Genomic DNA, 14,723 nt, shown 5'->3' with positions numbered 1-14,723 from the left:
ACGGGGGGGCACAGGGGACATCGGGGGGACAGGGGGGACATTGGGGACATTGGGGGGACATCAGGGACAGGGGGGACATTGGGAGGACATTGGGGGGACAGGGGGATGGGGATGGACAGCAGGGACATCGGGGGGACAGGGAGACAGAGGGGGACAGAGGGACATTGGGGACAGGGGGGACATTGGGGGGACAGGGGATGGGGGGGACACAGGGGACATCGGGGAGACAGAGGGGACAGCAGGGACAGGGGGGGACAGGGAAGATGGGGGGGACATTGGGGACAGGGGGGACGGGGGGGACAGCAGGGACGTGGGACAGAAGGGACAGTGGGGCATGGGGGACAGAGGGGATAGCGGGGACAGGGGGGACATTGGGGACATTGGGGACAGTGGGGACAGGGGGATGGGGGACAGGGGACAGAGGGGACAGCAGGGACATCGGGGGGACAGGGAGACAGAGGGGGACAGAGGGACATTGGGGACAGGGGGGACAGAGGGGGACGGGGGGGACTGAGGGGATGGAGAGGGACAGAGGGGACAGATTGGGACAGAAGGGACAGGGGGACAGTCATGGGGGCGTCCTTGGCTATAGGGACAGGAGAACAGCCCTGGGGACATGGGGGACAGCCCTGGGGACAGAGGGACAGCAGGGACAGCCCTGGGGACAGGAGAACAGCCCTGGGGACATGGGGGACATCCCTGGGGACAGGGTCACAGCAAGGACACCCCGAGGGACAAGGGGACACTGGGGACACCCAGAGTGGGGGGACACGAGGGGACACGTCTGGGGACACCAGGGGGTGGGGCACATTGGGGGCAGCAGGGACACGAGGGGACATCGTGGGGGGATTTGGGCCATTGGGGGCCGAGGGGGAGACCTGGGGGGGACATTGGGGACACCCGGTGGCCCTCGGTGACGTCATTGTGTCCCCAAGGGCCAGGGGACCCCCGTGGTGACGTCATTGTCCCCGCAGGCCCCGCCCCGGCCCCGCCCCGGGGGCGTGACGCGGTTCAGCGAGGGACCCTGAGGCCACGCCCACCTGGCCACGCCCACCGCCGGGCCACGCCCACCCGGGCCACGCCCACCCGGGCCACGCCCACCGCGGCCACAGCCCCTCCCCCACCCCCCGCCGCCCCTCCCCCACCCCCCCCCCCCCCCGCGCGGTTTTGCTGTTGAAATTTGGGTTTTTTAATAAATGGGTGAAAAAAGCGGAATTTGGGATTGGGGGAGGGGGGGAGGGGCCGCCCGGAGGGGGGGAGGGGCCGCCTGGGCTCTTCCTGTGGGTGGGGAACCCCCCCCGGGCTGCCCCTCCCCCACCGCCCCTCCCCCACTTCCCCCATGGCGCCCCCGGGGCTGATCCTGGGCCTGGGGCTGGTCCTGCTCGGCACTGGGACGGGACGCGGCGGTACTGGGAGCACTGGGAGGAACTGGGAGCACTGGGAGGGGAACTGGGGGGACTGGGAGCACTGGGGGGGGGAACGGGGGAACTGGGAGCACTGGGAGCACTGGGAGGGGAACTGGGGGGACTGGGAGCACTGGGAGGGGGACTGGGGGGACTGGGAGCACTGGGAGGGGGACTGGGGGGAACTGGGAGCACTGGGAGCACTGGGAGCACTGGGAGGGGGACTGGGAGGAACTGGGAGCACTGGGAGGGGGGAATGGGGGAACTGGGAGAGGAACTGGGGGGAACTGGGAGCACTGGGAGAGGGACTGGGGGTGCTGGGAGGGGAACTGGGGGGAACTGGGAGGGGAACTGGGGGGAACTGGGAGCACTGGGAGGGGGACTGGGGGAAACTGGGAGCACTGGGAGGGGAACTGGGGGGAACTGGGAGCACTGGGAGGGGAACTGGGGGAAACTGGGAGCACTGGGAGGGGGGAACTGGGGGGACTGGGAGCACTGGGAGGGGGGAACTGGGGGGACTGGGAGGGGGAACTGGGGGGAACTGGGAGCACTGGGAGGGGGACTGGGAACACTGGGAGCACTGGGAGGGTGCCAGGAGGAACTGGGGGTACAGAAGGAAACTGGGAGGGTGGAGCTGGGCATACTGGGGGAACTGGGAGGGCAGAACTGGGCATACTGGGGTGTACTGGGAGCACTGGGAGCGGGTGAGGGGAGGGGAAAGTGGAGGCTTGAAGGTCACGGGGAACACTGGGGGGAACTGGGAGGAACTGGGAGGGACTGGGAGGGACTGGGAGGGACTGGGAGCACTGGTGACCCCGCGGTGACCCCTGGCCCCGCCCCCAGCGGCCACGCCCGTCTGGTGCTTCATGCGATTGGAGGAGGACGAGGAGGGCGGGGCCTGCACGGAGCCGCTGGGGGAGGAGCCGCTGCCATTGGCCGATTGCTGCCTAAACCCCGCCTACTTCTACAGGCTCCGCCCCCACGGCCACTGCCGCAGCTGCCGGTCAGACACGCCCCTCATAGCCACGCCCATATAGAGCCACGCCCACTCGGCCACGCCCACCCCGGCCACGCCCACACAGAGCCACGCCCGCCCAACAAACCCCTCCCACTCCTGCCCCACCCTCTTTAGCCCCGCCCACACCTGGGGACATCGAGTGACCCCGGGTGACCCCGGTGACCCCAGTGACCCCCGGTGATACTGAGTGACCCCGGTGACCCCGGGTGACCCCGGGTGACCTCAGGTGCCACTGAGTGACCCCCGGTGACCCCGGTGACCCCAAGTGGCCCCAGTGACCCCGGGTGACCCTGGGTGACCTCAGGTGACACTCAGTGACCCCGGGTGCCCCTGGGTGACCTCAGGTGACACTGGGTGACCTCAGGTGGCACTCAGTGACCCCGGTGAGCCCTGGTGGCCCAGGTGACCCCAGATGACCCCAGGTGGCCCTAGTGACCCCAGGTGCCACTGAGTGACCCCCAGTGACCCCTGGTGACCCTGGGTAACCCTAGGTGACCCCAGTGACCCCCAGTGACCCGGGTGACCCCAGTGAAACTGAGTGACCCCAAGTGACCCCAGTGACCCCAGGTGACACTGAGTGACCCCCCGTGACCCTGGTGACCCCAGGTGACCCTGGGTGACCCTGGGTGATCTCAGGTGACACTGGGTGACCTCAGGTGACACTCAGTGACCCCAGGTGACCCCAGGTGATACTGAGTGACCCTGGGTGACCTCAGGTGCCACTGAGTGACCCCTGGTGACCCCGGGTGACCCTGGGTGACCTCAGGTGCCACTGAGTGGCCCCAGTGACCCCAGGTGACACTGAGTGACCCCGGTGACCCCAGGTGACCCGGGGTGACCTCAGGTGCCACTGAGTGACCCCAGGTGACCCTGGGTGACCCTGGTGAAACTGAGTGACCCCGGTGACCCTGGGTGACCCCGGGTGACCTCAGGTGGCACTCAGTGACCCCAGGTGACCCTGGGTGACCCTGGGTGACCTCCGGTGTTACTGAGTGACCCCAGGTGACCCCGGTGATCCCTAAGTGACCCCAGTGACCCCCGGTGATACTGAGTGACCCCGGTGACCCCGGGTGACCTCAGGTGACACTGAGTGACCCCGGGTGACCCCGGGTGACCCTGGGTGACCCCACTGACCCCGGTGACCCCAAGTGGCCCCAGTGACCCCAGGTGCCACTGAGTGTCCCCTGGTGACCCCAATGGCTCCAGGTGTTACTGAGTGACCCCAGGTGACCCTGGTGACCCCAGGTGCCACTGAGTGACCCCGGTGGCCTTGGGTGACCCCGGTGACCTCAAGTGGCCCCAGTGACCCTGGGTGACCCCAGGTGTTACTGAGTGACCCCCGATGACCCCGTGTGACCCCTGGTGACCCCCGTGACCCCAGGTGACCCCGGTGACCCCCGGAGCCCCCGGTGACGCCGCTGTCCCTGTCCTGTCTGTCCCAGCTCGGGCGTGTGGGGCCCGTGGGAGCCGTGGGGCGGCTGCTCGGTGACCTGCGGGGAGGGGACACGGCGCCGGGGACGGAGCCGCGGCCACGCCGGGGGACAGGGACAGGGACAGGGACAGCGCGGGGACAGCACCGAGTGGCAGCTGCAGGCCTGTGACACCGGCTGCTGCCCCGGTGCGCACGGGACACGGGACACGGGGGGACTAGGGGGATGTGGGGGACATTGGGGACATGGGGGATGTGGGGACATGGGGGACATGGGGGACACATGGGGACATTGGGGGACATTGGGGACACGGGGGACATGGGGGACACGGGGGATGTGGGGACATTGGGGACATGTGGGGGACACAGAGACACGGGGACATTGGGGATGTGGGGAGATGTGGGGACACTGGGGACACATGGGGACATTGGGGACATGGAGACACAAGGAGGGGACATTGGGGACATGGGGGACACACAAACACATGGGGGACACGGGGGACACTGGGGGATGTGGGGGACATTGGGGGACGCAGGGAGATGTGGGGACATTGGGGACATGGGGACACATGGGGGACATGGGTGACATGGGGACATTTGGGACACAGGGACATTGGGGGACGTGGTGGGGACATTGGGACATGGAGACACAAGGAGAGGAGGACATTGGGACACGCAAACACATGGGGGACACGGGGACACGGGGAGATGTGGGGACATTGGGACATGTGGGGGACACAGAGACACGGGGACATTGGGGACATGGGGACACATGGGGGACATTGGGGGGACATTGGGGGATGTGTGGACATGGGGACATTGGGGACATTGGGGGACGCAGGGAGGGGACATTGGGTCACAGGGGACACAGGGACGTGGGGACATGAGAGGGACATGGGGACATTGAGGGGACATGGGGACATGAGAGGGACACTGGGGCACATCGGGGGGACATTGGGACATGGGGGGACGCAGGGACACGGGGACAGTGAGGTGACACTGGATTTGGGGACAAGTGGGGAATTTGGGGACAGAGGGTGACACTGTGGGACTGGGGGACAATGAGGTGACCCTGTGGGATTTGAGGACACTGAGGTGTCCCTGTGGGATTTGGGGACAAAGGGGGGGATTTGGGGACACTGAGGTGACACTGTGGGACTGGGGGACAATGAGGTGACACTGTGGGATTTGAGGACACTGAGGTGTCCCTGTGGGATTTGGGGACAGAGGGGGGGATTTGGGGACACTGAGGTGTCTCTGTGGGATTTGGGGACAAAGGGGGGGATTTGGGGACACTGAGGTGACCCTGTGGGATTTGGGGACACTGAGGTGACCCTGTGGGATTTGGGGACAATGAGGTGACCCTGTGGGATTTGGGGACACTGAGGTGACCCTGTGGGATTTGGGGACAATGAGGTGACCCTGTGGGATTTGGGGACACTGAGGTGTCCCTGTGGGATTTGGGGACACTGAGGTGGCCCTGTGGGATTTGGGGACACTGAGGTGACCCTGTGGGATTTGGGGACAAAGGGGGGGATTTGGGGACACTGAGGTGGCCCTGTGGGATTTGGGGACACTGAGGTGACACTCTGGGCTGTCTGGGGACACCGGTGTCACACCCTGACTGTCCCCACACTGTCCCCGCAGTCCCGGGCGCGTGGGGCCCGTGGGGACCGTGGGGTCCCTGCTCGGTCACCTGCGGGGGGGGGTCCCAAAGGCGCCACCGGAGCTGCTCCCGCCCCTCCCCCCACTGCGGCGGCTCCTGCGGGCCCGGGACCCCCGAGGAGAACCGGGAGTGCGGCGGGACACCGGGGACATGTCCCGGTGAGGGGGGGAGGGGACACCGGGGACACGAGGGGACACCGGGGACACGAGGGGACACCGGGGACATGTCCCGGTGAGGGGGGGAGGGGACACCGGGGAGGGGGAGGGGACACCGGGGACACGTCCCGGTGGGGGGAGGGGACACCGGGGAGGGGGAGGGGACACCGGGGACACGTCCCGGTGGGGGGAGGGGACACCGGGAACGGGGAGGGGACACCGGGGACACGTCCCGGTGAGGGGGAGGGGACACCGGGGAGGGGGAGGGGACACCGGGGACACGTCCCGGTGGGGGGAGGGGACACCGGGGACACGAGGGGACACCGGGGACACGTCCCGGGGAGGGAGGGGACATGTCCCGGTGAGGGGGGGAGGGGACACCGGGGACATGTCCCGGTGAGGGGGGGAGGGGACACCGGGGACATGTCCCGGTGAGGGGAACGGGGAGGGGACACCGGGAACGGGGAGGGGACACCGGGGACACGAGGGGACACCGGGGACATGTCCCGGTGAGGGAGGGGACACCGGGGACACGTCCCGGGGAGGGGGGGAGGGGACACCGGGGACACGAGGGGACACCGGGGACACGTCCCGGGGACACGAGGGGACACCGGGGACACGAGGGGACACCGGGGACATGTCCCGGTGAGGGGGGGGACACCGGGGATGTGTCCCGGGGAGGGGGAGGGACACCGGGGATGTGTCCCGGTGGGGGAGGGGACACCGGGGACACGTCCCGGTGAGGGGGAGGGACACCGGGGAGGGGAGGGGACACCGGGGACACGAGGGGACACCGGGGACACGAGGGGACACCGGGGACATGTCCCGGTGAGGGGAGGGGACACCGGCGACATGTCCCGGTGAGGGAGGGGACACGTCCCGGGGGGGGAGGGGACACCGGGGACACGAGGGGACACCGGGGATGTGTCCCGGTGAGGGGGGGGACACCGGGGACACGTCCCGGGAACGGGGAGGGGACACCGGGGACACGAGGGGACACCGGGGACACGTCCCGGTGAGGGAGGGGACATGTCCCGGTGGGGGGGAGGGGCGGGAGGGACACCACCGCCCCTCCCCCCGCAGTCCCGGGCGCGTGGGGCCCGTGGGGCCCGTGGGGACCGTGTCCGGTGTCCTGCCGGGGGTCGGGCCCGGGCCGGAGCCGCCGCCGCTTCTGCGACTCCCCGGAGCCATCGCGGGACCCGCCCGGAGCTCCGTGCCCGGGCAACGGCACCGAGAGCGAACCGTGCCCCGGGCTGCCGCCGTGCCCCGGTGAGACCCCCGGGACCCCCCTGAGACCCCCGGGACACCCCCGGGAACTCCCTGAGACTCCCGGGAACTCCCTGAGACCCCCGGGAAACCCCCGGGAACTCCCTGGGACCCCCGGGACACCCCCCCGGGACCCCCACGGGACCCCTCTGAGACCCCCGGGACCCCCTGAGACCCCTCTGAGACCCCCGGGACCCCCCCCGGGAACTCCCTGAGACCCTCGGGACCATCCTCGGGACCCCTGAGACCCTCTGAGACCCTCTGAGACCCCCGGGACCCCCCCGGGAAATCCCTGAGACCCCCGGGAACCCCCCGGGACCCCCGGGACCCCCTGAGACCCCCCGGGACCCCCCTGAGACCCCCGGGACACCCCCGAAAACTTCCTGAGACCCCCGGGACCCCCACCCAGGACTACCCCAGACCCCCGGGACCCCCCTGGAACTCCCCCAGAACTCGCGGAGACCCCCAAGAACTCCCCAAGATCCCCCCCAGATCCGCCCAGGACCCCTCCAGGAAACCCCCCGGGACCCCCCAAACCCCCCGGGACCCCCCCAACCCTGAGACCCCCCAGGACCCCCCAGAACCTCCCCAAACCCCCCGGGACCCTCCCAAACCCCCCCGGGACCCCCCAAGACCCCCCAGAACCTCCCCCAAACCCCTCCCAGGACCCCCCAAACCCCCCCGGGACCCCCCAAACCCCCCAGGACCCCCCCAAACCCCCCGGGACCCCCCAAACCCCCCGGGACCCCCTCAGAACTCCCCCAACCCTGAGACCCCCCAAGACCCCCCCGAACCTCCCCAAAACCCCTCCCGGGACCCCCCAGACCCCCCAGGACCCCCCAAACCCCCCGGGACCCCCTCAGAACTCCCCTTTGGACCCCCAAGAACTCCTCGGGACCCCCCCCAGGAGCCCCCGAACCCCCCGGGACCCCCCCAAACCCCCCGGGACCCCCCAAACCCCCCAAGGACCCCCCAGGACCCCCCAAACCCCCCCGGGACCCCCCCAAACCCCCCCGAAACCCCCCAAAACCCCCCGGGACCCCCAAGACCCCCCAGAACCTCCCCAAACCCCCCGGGACCCCCCAAACCCCCCCGGGACCCCCCAAACCCCCCAGGACCCCCCGAACCCCTCTGGGACCCCCCAGACCCCCCCAGGACCCCCCCCAGGACCCCCCGAAGCCCCCAGACCCCCAAGACCCCCCAGAACCTCCCCCAAACCCCTCCCGGGACCCCCCAATTCCCACCCTGGGGGGGGGTGGGGGGTGGTCGCGCTGACCCCTCCCCTCCCCTCCCCCCCCAGTGGACGGCGCGTGGGGGGCGTGGTCAGCGGCCACGCCCTGCGCGGTGACGTGCGGGCTGGGCGGGGTCCGGCAGCGCCGCGCCTGCGACGCCCCCTCCCCAAAATTCGGGGGGAGGGGCTGCGAGGGGCCCGAGAGCCGCCGGGGGGTCTGCGGGCCCCGGGACCCCTGCCCAGGTGGGGGCGGGGCCGTGGGGGCGGGGCAGAAAGGGGCGGGGCTTGATGGGGTGTGGCTGGGTGGGGTAATGTGGGCGTGGTTTAAATGATGTGGGCGGGTTTAAAGGGTATGGGCGTGGTGTCGTGGGCGGGGTTTAAAGGTTGTGGGCGTGGTTTAAAGGCTATGGGCGGGGTTTTATGGGCGGGGCTTAATGGGGTGTGGCTGGGCGTGGACATGGGCGTGGTTTTGTGGGCGGGGTTTAAAGGGTGTGGGCGGAATTTAAAGGATGTAGGCGTGGTTTAAATGACTGTGGGCGTGGCTAAAAGAATATGGGCGTGGTTTAAATTATATGGGCGGGTTTAAATGGTGTGGGCGTGGTTTAAAGGGTATGGGTGGGGTTTAAAGGGTGTGGGCGGGGTTTTATGGGCGGGGCTTAATGGGGTGTGGCTGGGTGTGGTCGTATGGGCGGGGTTTAAATTATGTGGGCGTGGTTTAAAGGCTGTGGGCGGGGTTTAAAGGGTGTGGGCGGGGTTTAAATGACGTGGGTGTGGTTTTGTGGGCGGGGCTTAATGGGGTGTGGCGGGGCGCGGTTATATGGGCGGGGTTTAAAGGCTGTGGGCGGGGTTTTATGGGCGGGGCTTAATTGGGGTGTGGCTGGGTGTGGTCATGTGGGCGGGGTTTAAAGGCTGTGGGCGGGGTTTAAATGGTGTGGGCGGGGCTTAATGGGTGTGGCAGGGCGTGGTCATATGGGCGGGGTTTAGATGGTGTGGGCGGGGTTTAAATGGATATGGGTGTGGTTTTGTGGGTGGGGTTTAAAGGCTGTGGGTGTGGTTTTATGGGCGGGGCTTAATGGGGTGCGGCTGGGCGTGGTACAGTGGGCGTGGTTTAAAGGATGTGGGCGGGTTTAAAGAGTGTGGGCGTGGTTTAAAGGGTGTAGGCGGGGTTTAATGTGTGTGGGCGTGGCTTAAAGGATATGGGCGTGGTTTAAAGGCTGTGGGCGTGGTTTTATGGGCGGGGCTTAATGGGGTGTGGCTGGGCGTGGTCTGGGGGTCCCTGGGGGTCTCTGGGGGTCTCTGGGGGTCTCTGGGGCGGTCCCGGGGGGTCTCTGGGGGTCTCTGGGGGGGTCCCTGGGGGTCTGTGGGGGTCTCTGGGGGTCTCTGGGGGTCTCTGGGGGTCCCTGGGGGTCCCCAGCCCCACGGATCCCCTCCCCCAGCCCCGGTGCTGTGGGGCCCGTGGAGCCCCTGGAGCCGCTGCGCGCGGCCGTGGGGCGACATCAGCTGCCGCGGGGCCGTGGGGCAGCAGCGGCGCACGCGGGAATGTGTGGGGCGCAGCCCGGGGGGCCCCCCCTGCCCCACGGCCCAGGGCGGCGGCATCGAGCTGCGGGCGTGCTACAGCGTGCAGGACTGCGTGCGTGAGTGCTGCCCCACGGCTGCCCCATAGCTGCCCCACTGAGCCCCATGGCTGCCCCACGGCTGCCCTATAGCTGCCCCACGGCTGCCCCATGGCTGCCCCACGGCTGCCCCATAACTGCCCCACTGAGCCCCATGGCTGCCCCACTGCTGCCCCATAGCTGCCCCATGGCTGCCCCATGGCTGCCCCACAACCTCCTCATGGCTGCCCCATGGCTGCCCCTTGGCTGCCCCATGGCTGCCCCACTGAGCCCCAAGGGATCCACAACCGCCCCATGGCTGCCCCATAACCTCCCCAAGGGCCCCACTGAGCCCCATGGGCCCCACAACCTCCTCATGGGCCCTATAGATGCCCCATGGCTGCCCCACAGTCTCCTCATGGGCCCCATAACCTCCCCACGGGCCCCACAGATCCTGACTAACCCCACAGCCGCCCCATGGCCGCCCCACAACCTCCCAAAGGGCCCCACGGCCGCCCCACAGCCTCCCCATGGGACCCACAACTCCTCATGGGCCCCACAGATCCTGACTAACCCCACAACCTCCCCATGGGCCCCACAACCTCCCCATGGGCCCCACAGCCGCCCCATGGGACCCATAACCTCCCCAAGGGCCCCACTGAGCCCCATGGGTCCCACAGCTGCCCCATGGCTGCCCCACTACCTCCTCATGGGCCCCACAACCTCCCGAAGGGCCCCACAGCTGCCCCATGGGCCCCACGGCCACCCCACGGCCGCCCCACGGCTCCCCACAACCTCTTAATGGGCCCCACAGATCCTGACTAACCCCACAACCTCCCCAAGGGCCCCACAGTTGCCCCATGGCTGCCCCACTGAGCCCCTCAGGCCCCACAGATCCTGACAAACCCCACAACCTCCCCACAGGCCCCATAACCTCCCCATGGGTCCCACAGTTGCCCCACAGGCCCCATAACCTCCCCACGGGCCCCACTGATCCTGACTAACCCCACAACCGCCCCATGGGCCCAACAGCCTCCTTAAAGGCCCCACAGCTGCCCCATGGGTCCCACAGCCTCCCCATGGACCCCACAACCTCCACATGGGCTCCACAACCTCCCCACAGGCCCCATAACCTGCCCAGAGCTGCCCCACAGGCCCTGCCAGGGCACCCCCTGCCCCACGGGGCGCTGTGGGGTGGGGGTGACGCCGCCCTGTCCCCCCAGTGCCCGGGAACTGGTCGGACTGGAGCCCCTGGGGGCTCTGCACCCCCCCCTGTGGGGCCAGCCCCACACGGAGCCGCAGCCGCGAGTGCCGCCCGGAGCTGCCCCCATACCCGTGAGGGACGGGGCTATGGGGCTGGGGGGGATTTATGGGGCTGGGGGGGGTCTGTGGGGCTGGGGAGGGTTTATGGGGCTGGGGGGGATCTGTGGGGCTGGGGGGGATCTGTGGGGCTGGGGGGATCTGTGGGGCTGGGGGGGATTTATGGGGCTGGGGGGGTCTATGGGGCTGGGGGGGATCTGTGGGGCTGGGGGGGATCTGTGGGGCTGGGGGGGTTTATGGGGCTGGGGGGGATCTGTGGGGCTGGGGGGGATCTGTGGGGCTGGGGGGGGTCTGTGGGGCTGGGGGGGATTTATGGGGCTGGGGGGGTCTGTGGGGCTGGGGGGGTCTGTGGGGCTGGGGGGGATTTATGGGGCTTGGGATGATCTGTGGGGCTGGGGGGGATTTATGGGGCTGGGGGGGATTTATGGGGCTGGGGGGGATTTATGGGGCTGGGGGAATTATGGGGCTGGGGGGGATTTATGGGGCTGGGGGGGATCTGTGGGGCTGGGGGGGATCTGTGGGGCTGGGGGGGGTCTATGGGGTCTCTCTGGGGTCTGTGGGGTCTCTGTGGGGTCTGTGTGGTCTCTATGGTGTCTATGGGGTGTCTATGGGGTCTGTGGGATCTATGGGGTGTCTGTGGGATCTATGGGGCAGCCTGACCCCCCTTTCCCCCAGCCCCACCGTGCCCACCGTGGGCTCTGTGGGGTCTCTGTGGGGTCTCTATGGGGTTTATGGGATCTATGGGGTATCTGTGGGGTATCTATGGGGTATCTATGGGGCAGCCTGACCCCCTTTTCCCCCAGCCCCACCGTGCCCACCGTGGGCTCTGTGGGATCTATGGGGTCTCTATGGGGTCTCTATGGGGTTTATGGGATCTATGGGCTCTATGGGATCTATGGGGTGTCTATGGGGTATCTATGGGGCAGCCTGACCCCCTTTTCCCCCAGCCCCACCGTGCCCACCGTGGGCTCTGTGGGGTCTATGGGGTCTCTATGGGGTCTATAGGGTCTCTATGGGGTTTATGGGATCTGTGGGATCTATGGGGTGTCTGTGGGATCTATGGGGTCTCTATGGGGTCTCTATGGGGTATCTATGGGGCAGCCTGACCCCCTTTCCCCCCCCAGCCCCACCGTGCCCACCGTGGGCTCTGTGGGGTCTATGGGGTCTCTATGGGGTTTATGGGATCTATGGGATCTATAGGGTCTCTGTGGGATCTATGGGGTCTCTGTGGGGATCTATGGGGTCTCTCTGGGGTCTCTATGGGATCTATGGGGTATCTATGGGGTCTCTGTGGGATCTATGGGGTGTGTGGGGTCTCTGTGGGATCTATAGGGTATCTATGGGGTATCTATGGGGCAGCCTGACCCCCTTTTCCCCCAGCCCCACCGTGCCCACCGTGGGCTCTGTGGGGTCTATGGGGTCTCTATGGGGTTTATGGGATCTGTGGGGTCTCTATGGGGTCTGTGGGGTCTCTATGGGGTCTCTGTGGGATCTATGGGGTCTGTGGGGTATCTATGGGGCAGCCTGACCCCCCCCTGCCCCCCAGCCCCACCGTGCCCACCGTGGGCTCTGTGGTGTCTATGGGGTCTCTATGGGGTCTATGGGGTCTCTATGGGGTTTATGGGATCTGTGGGGTCTGTGGGGTGTCTGTGGGGTCTCTGTGGGGTGTGTGGGATCTATGGGGCAGCCCTGACCCCTAACCCCTGCCCCCCAGCCCCACCGTGCCCACCGTGGGCTCTGTGGGGTCTATGGGGTCTCTATGGGGTTTATGGGATCTATGGGGTATCTGTGGTGTCTATGGGGTCTCTATGGGGTCTATGGGGTTTATGGGATCTGTGGGGTATCTATGGGGTGTCTATGGGGTATCTATGGGGCAGCCTGACCCCCTTTTCCCCCCAGCCCCACCGTGCCCACCGTGGGCTCCCCGGGCCGCTCCCGGGTTTGGTTCTGGGGGGCGGCGCGGCCGCTCTGCGCCCCCCTGGAGGGACAGCGGCTCCTGCTGGAGGAGCGGCGGAACTGCAGCCACGCCCCGCCCTGCCCCCCCCCGGGCGGTCAGTGGGGCAGGGGCGGGGGGAGGGGGGGGATTCCCGGGGGGGAGGGGCGGGGGGGAGGGGATTCCCTGGGGGGAGGGGCAGAAGGAATACCCCGTGGGGGAGGGGAGGGGGAAATTCCTGTGGGGGAGGGGCGGGGGGAGGGGATTCCCTGGGGGGGAGGGGAAAATTCCCTGGAGGGGGGGGAGGGGCAGAGAAAATTCCCTGTGGGGGAGGGGCGGGGGGAGGGGAAAAATCCCTGTGGGGGGGAGGGGCAGAGGGAATACCCCATGGGGGGGGAGGGGCAAAAGGAATTCCCCGTGGGGGAGGGGAGAGGGAATTTCCTGTGGGGGGAGGGGCAGAGGGAATCCTTGGGGGGGAGAGGGAATCCCTCAGAAGGGGGAGGGGCAGGGAATTCCTCAGTGTGGGGGAGGGGCAGAGGGAATCCCTCGTGGGGGGGGAGGGGGCAGAGAAAATTCCCTTGGGGGGAGGGGCAGAGGGAATTTCTCGTGGGGGAGGGGCGGAGAATCCCCTGGGGGGAGGGGAAGACAGTTCCCGGGGGGGGGAGGGGAGGGGTCGCTGTTTGACCTCCCTTCCCCCCCCAGAGGATTGAGACTCGCGCTGACCTCGTGGGACCCCCCCGGGACCCCAAACCCGCCCGGATTTACCCCAAAAATCCCCCCGGGACCCCAAACCCGCCCGGATTTACCCCAAAACCCCCCCGGGACCCCCAAACCCGCCCGGATTTCCCCCAAAACCCCCCCGGGACCCCAAACCCGCCCGGATTTACCCCAAAACCCCCCCGGGACCCCCAAACCCGCCCGGATTTACCCCAAAACCCCCCCGGGACCCCAAACCCGCCAGGATTTACCCCAAAACCCCCCCGGGACCCCAAAACCCCCCCGGGACCCCAAACCTGCCCCAATTTACCCCAAAATCCCCCCGGGACCCCAAAACCCCCCCGGGACCCCAAACCCGCCCGGATTTACCCCAAAATCCCCCCGGGACCCCAAACCCGCCCGGGACCCCAAACCCGCCCCGATTTACCCCAAAACCCCCCCGGGACCCCAAAACCCCCCCGGGACCCCCAAACCCGCCCGGATTTCCCCCAAAACCCCCCCGGGACCCCAAACCCGCCCGGATTTCCCCCAAAACCCCCCCGGGACCCCAAAACCCCCCCGGGACCCCCAAACCCGCCCGGATTTACCCCAAAACCCCCCCGGGACCCCAAAACCCCCCCGGGACCCCAAACCCGCCCGGATTTACCCCAAAACCCCCCCGGGACCCCAAACCCGCCCGGATTTCCCCCAAAACCCCCCCGGGACCCCAAAACCCGCCCGGATTTACCCCAAAACCCCCCCGGGACCCCAAAACCCCCCCAGCCCCTCCCCCCAATAAAATCTCAGCATGGAAACGGCTCCTGTGGGGGAGGGGCGGTCCCGGGGGGGGGGGGGACCCCGGTGGGGGGAGGGGCCGCCCGCAGATTTTGGGCGATGACGTCACGGACCACACCTCTTTAAGCCACGCCCCTTTCTGCAGAACCAGGGGTGGGGCTGATGTGACGTCACGCGGCAAACCACGCCCATTTTCAGCGGGGCGTGGCCGGAAGTGAC

General features: G+C 68.2%; 3 protein-coding genes across 4 annotated transcripts in view; all 3 read left to right on the top strand.

Annotated features, from left to right (window-relative positions):
* The window catches only part of RBM10 (RNA binding motif protein 10), a 36,377-nt gene extending 35,292 nt beyond the window's left edge, over positions 1–1,085 (top strand). For both annotated transcript variants that reach the window (XM_072920442.1, XM_072920440.1), the window contains exon 24: positions 975–1,085. In XM_072920442.1, the coding sequence (XP_072776543.1) occupies positions 975–1,028 (54 nt within the window). In that variant the 3' untranslated portion in view covers positions 1,029–1,085. The remainder of the gene's footprint in view (positions 1–974) is intronic.
* A 223-nt stretch (positions 1,086–1,308) lies between these two features.
* On the top strand, positions 1,309–5,751 carry LOC140681043 (properdin-like). The gene is made up of 4 exons (XM_072920205.1): positions 1,309–1,406; positions 2,247–2,406; positions 3,864–4,039; positions 5,498–5,751. Exons 1-4 carry the CDS (start codon positions 1,340–1,342, stop codon positions 5,749–5,751), a joined length of 657 nt encoding a protein of 218 aa, XP_072776306.1. The 5' UTR covers positions 1,309–1,339.
* A 618-nt stretch (positions 5,752–6,369) lies between these two features.
* Positions 6,370–13,832, top strand: LOC140681042 (properdin-like). Its single transcript, XM_072920204.1, has 8 exons — positions 6,370–6,379; positions 6,609–6,686; positions 6,755–6,940; positions 8,238–8,411; positions 9,605–9,802; positions 10,984–11,095; positions 12,980–13,131; positions 13,716–13,832. Exons 1-8 carry the CDS (start codon positions 6,370–6,372, stop codon positions 13,721–13,723), a joined length of 918 nt encoding a protein of 305 aa, XP_072776305.1. The 3' UTR covers positions 13,724–13,832.
* The last annotated feature ends 891 nt before the right edge of the window (positions 13,833–14,723 follow it).

The sequence above is a fragment of the Taeniopygia guttata genome, chromosome 31 (genome assembly GCF_048771995.1).
Source record: "Taeniopygia guttata chromosome 31, bTaeGut7.mat, whole genome shotgun sequence".
NCBI classification, from domain to species: domain Eukaryota; kingdom Metazoa; phylum Chordata; class Aves; order Passeriformes; family Estrildidae; genus Taeniopygia; species Taeniopygia guttata.
This window is presented reverse-complemented; position numbering and strand designations above follow the sequence as displayed.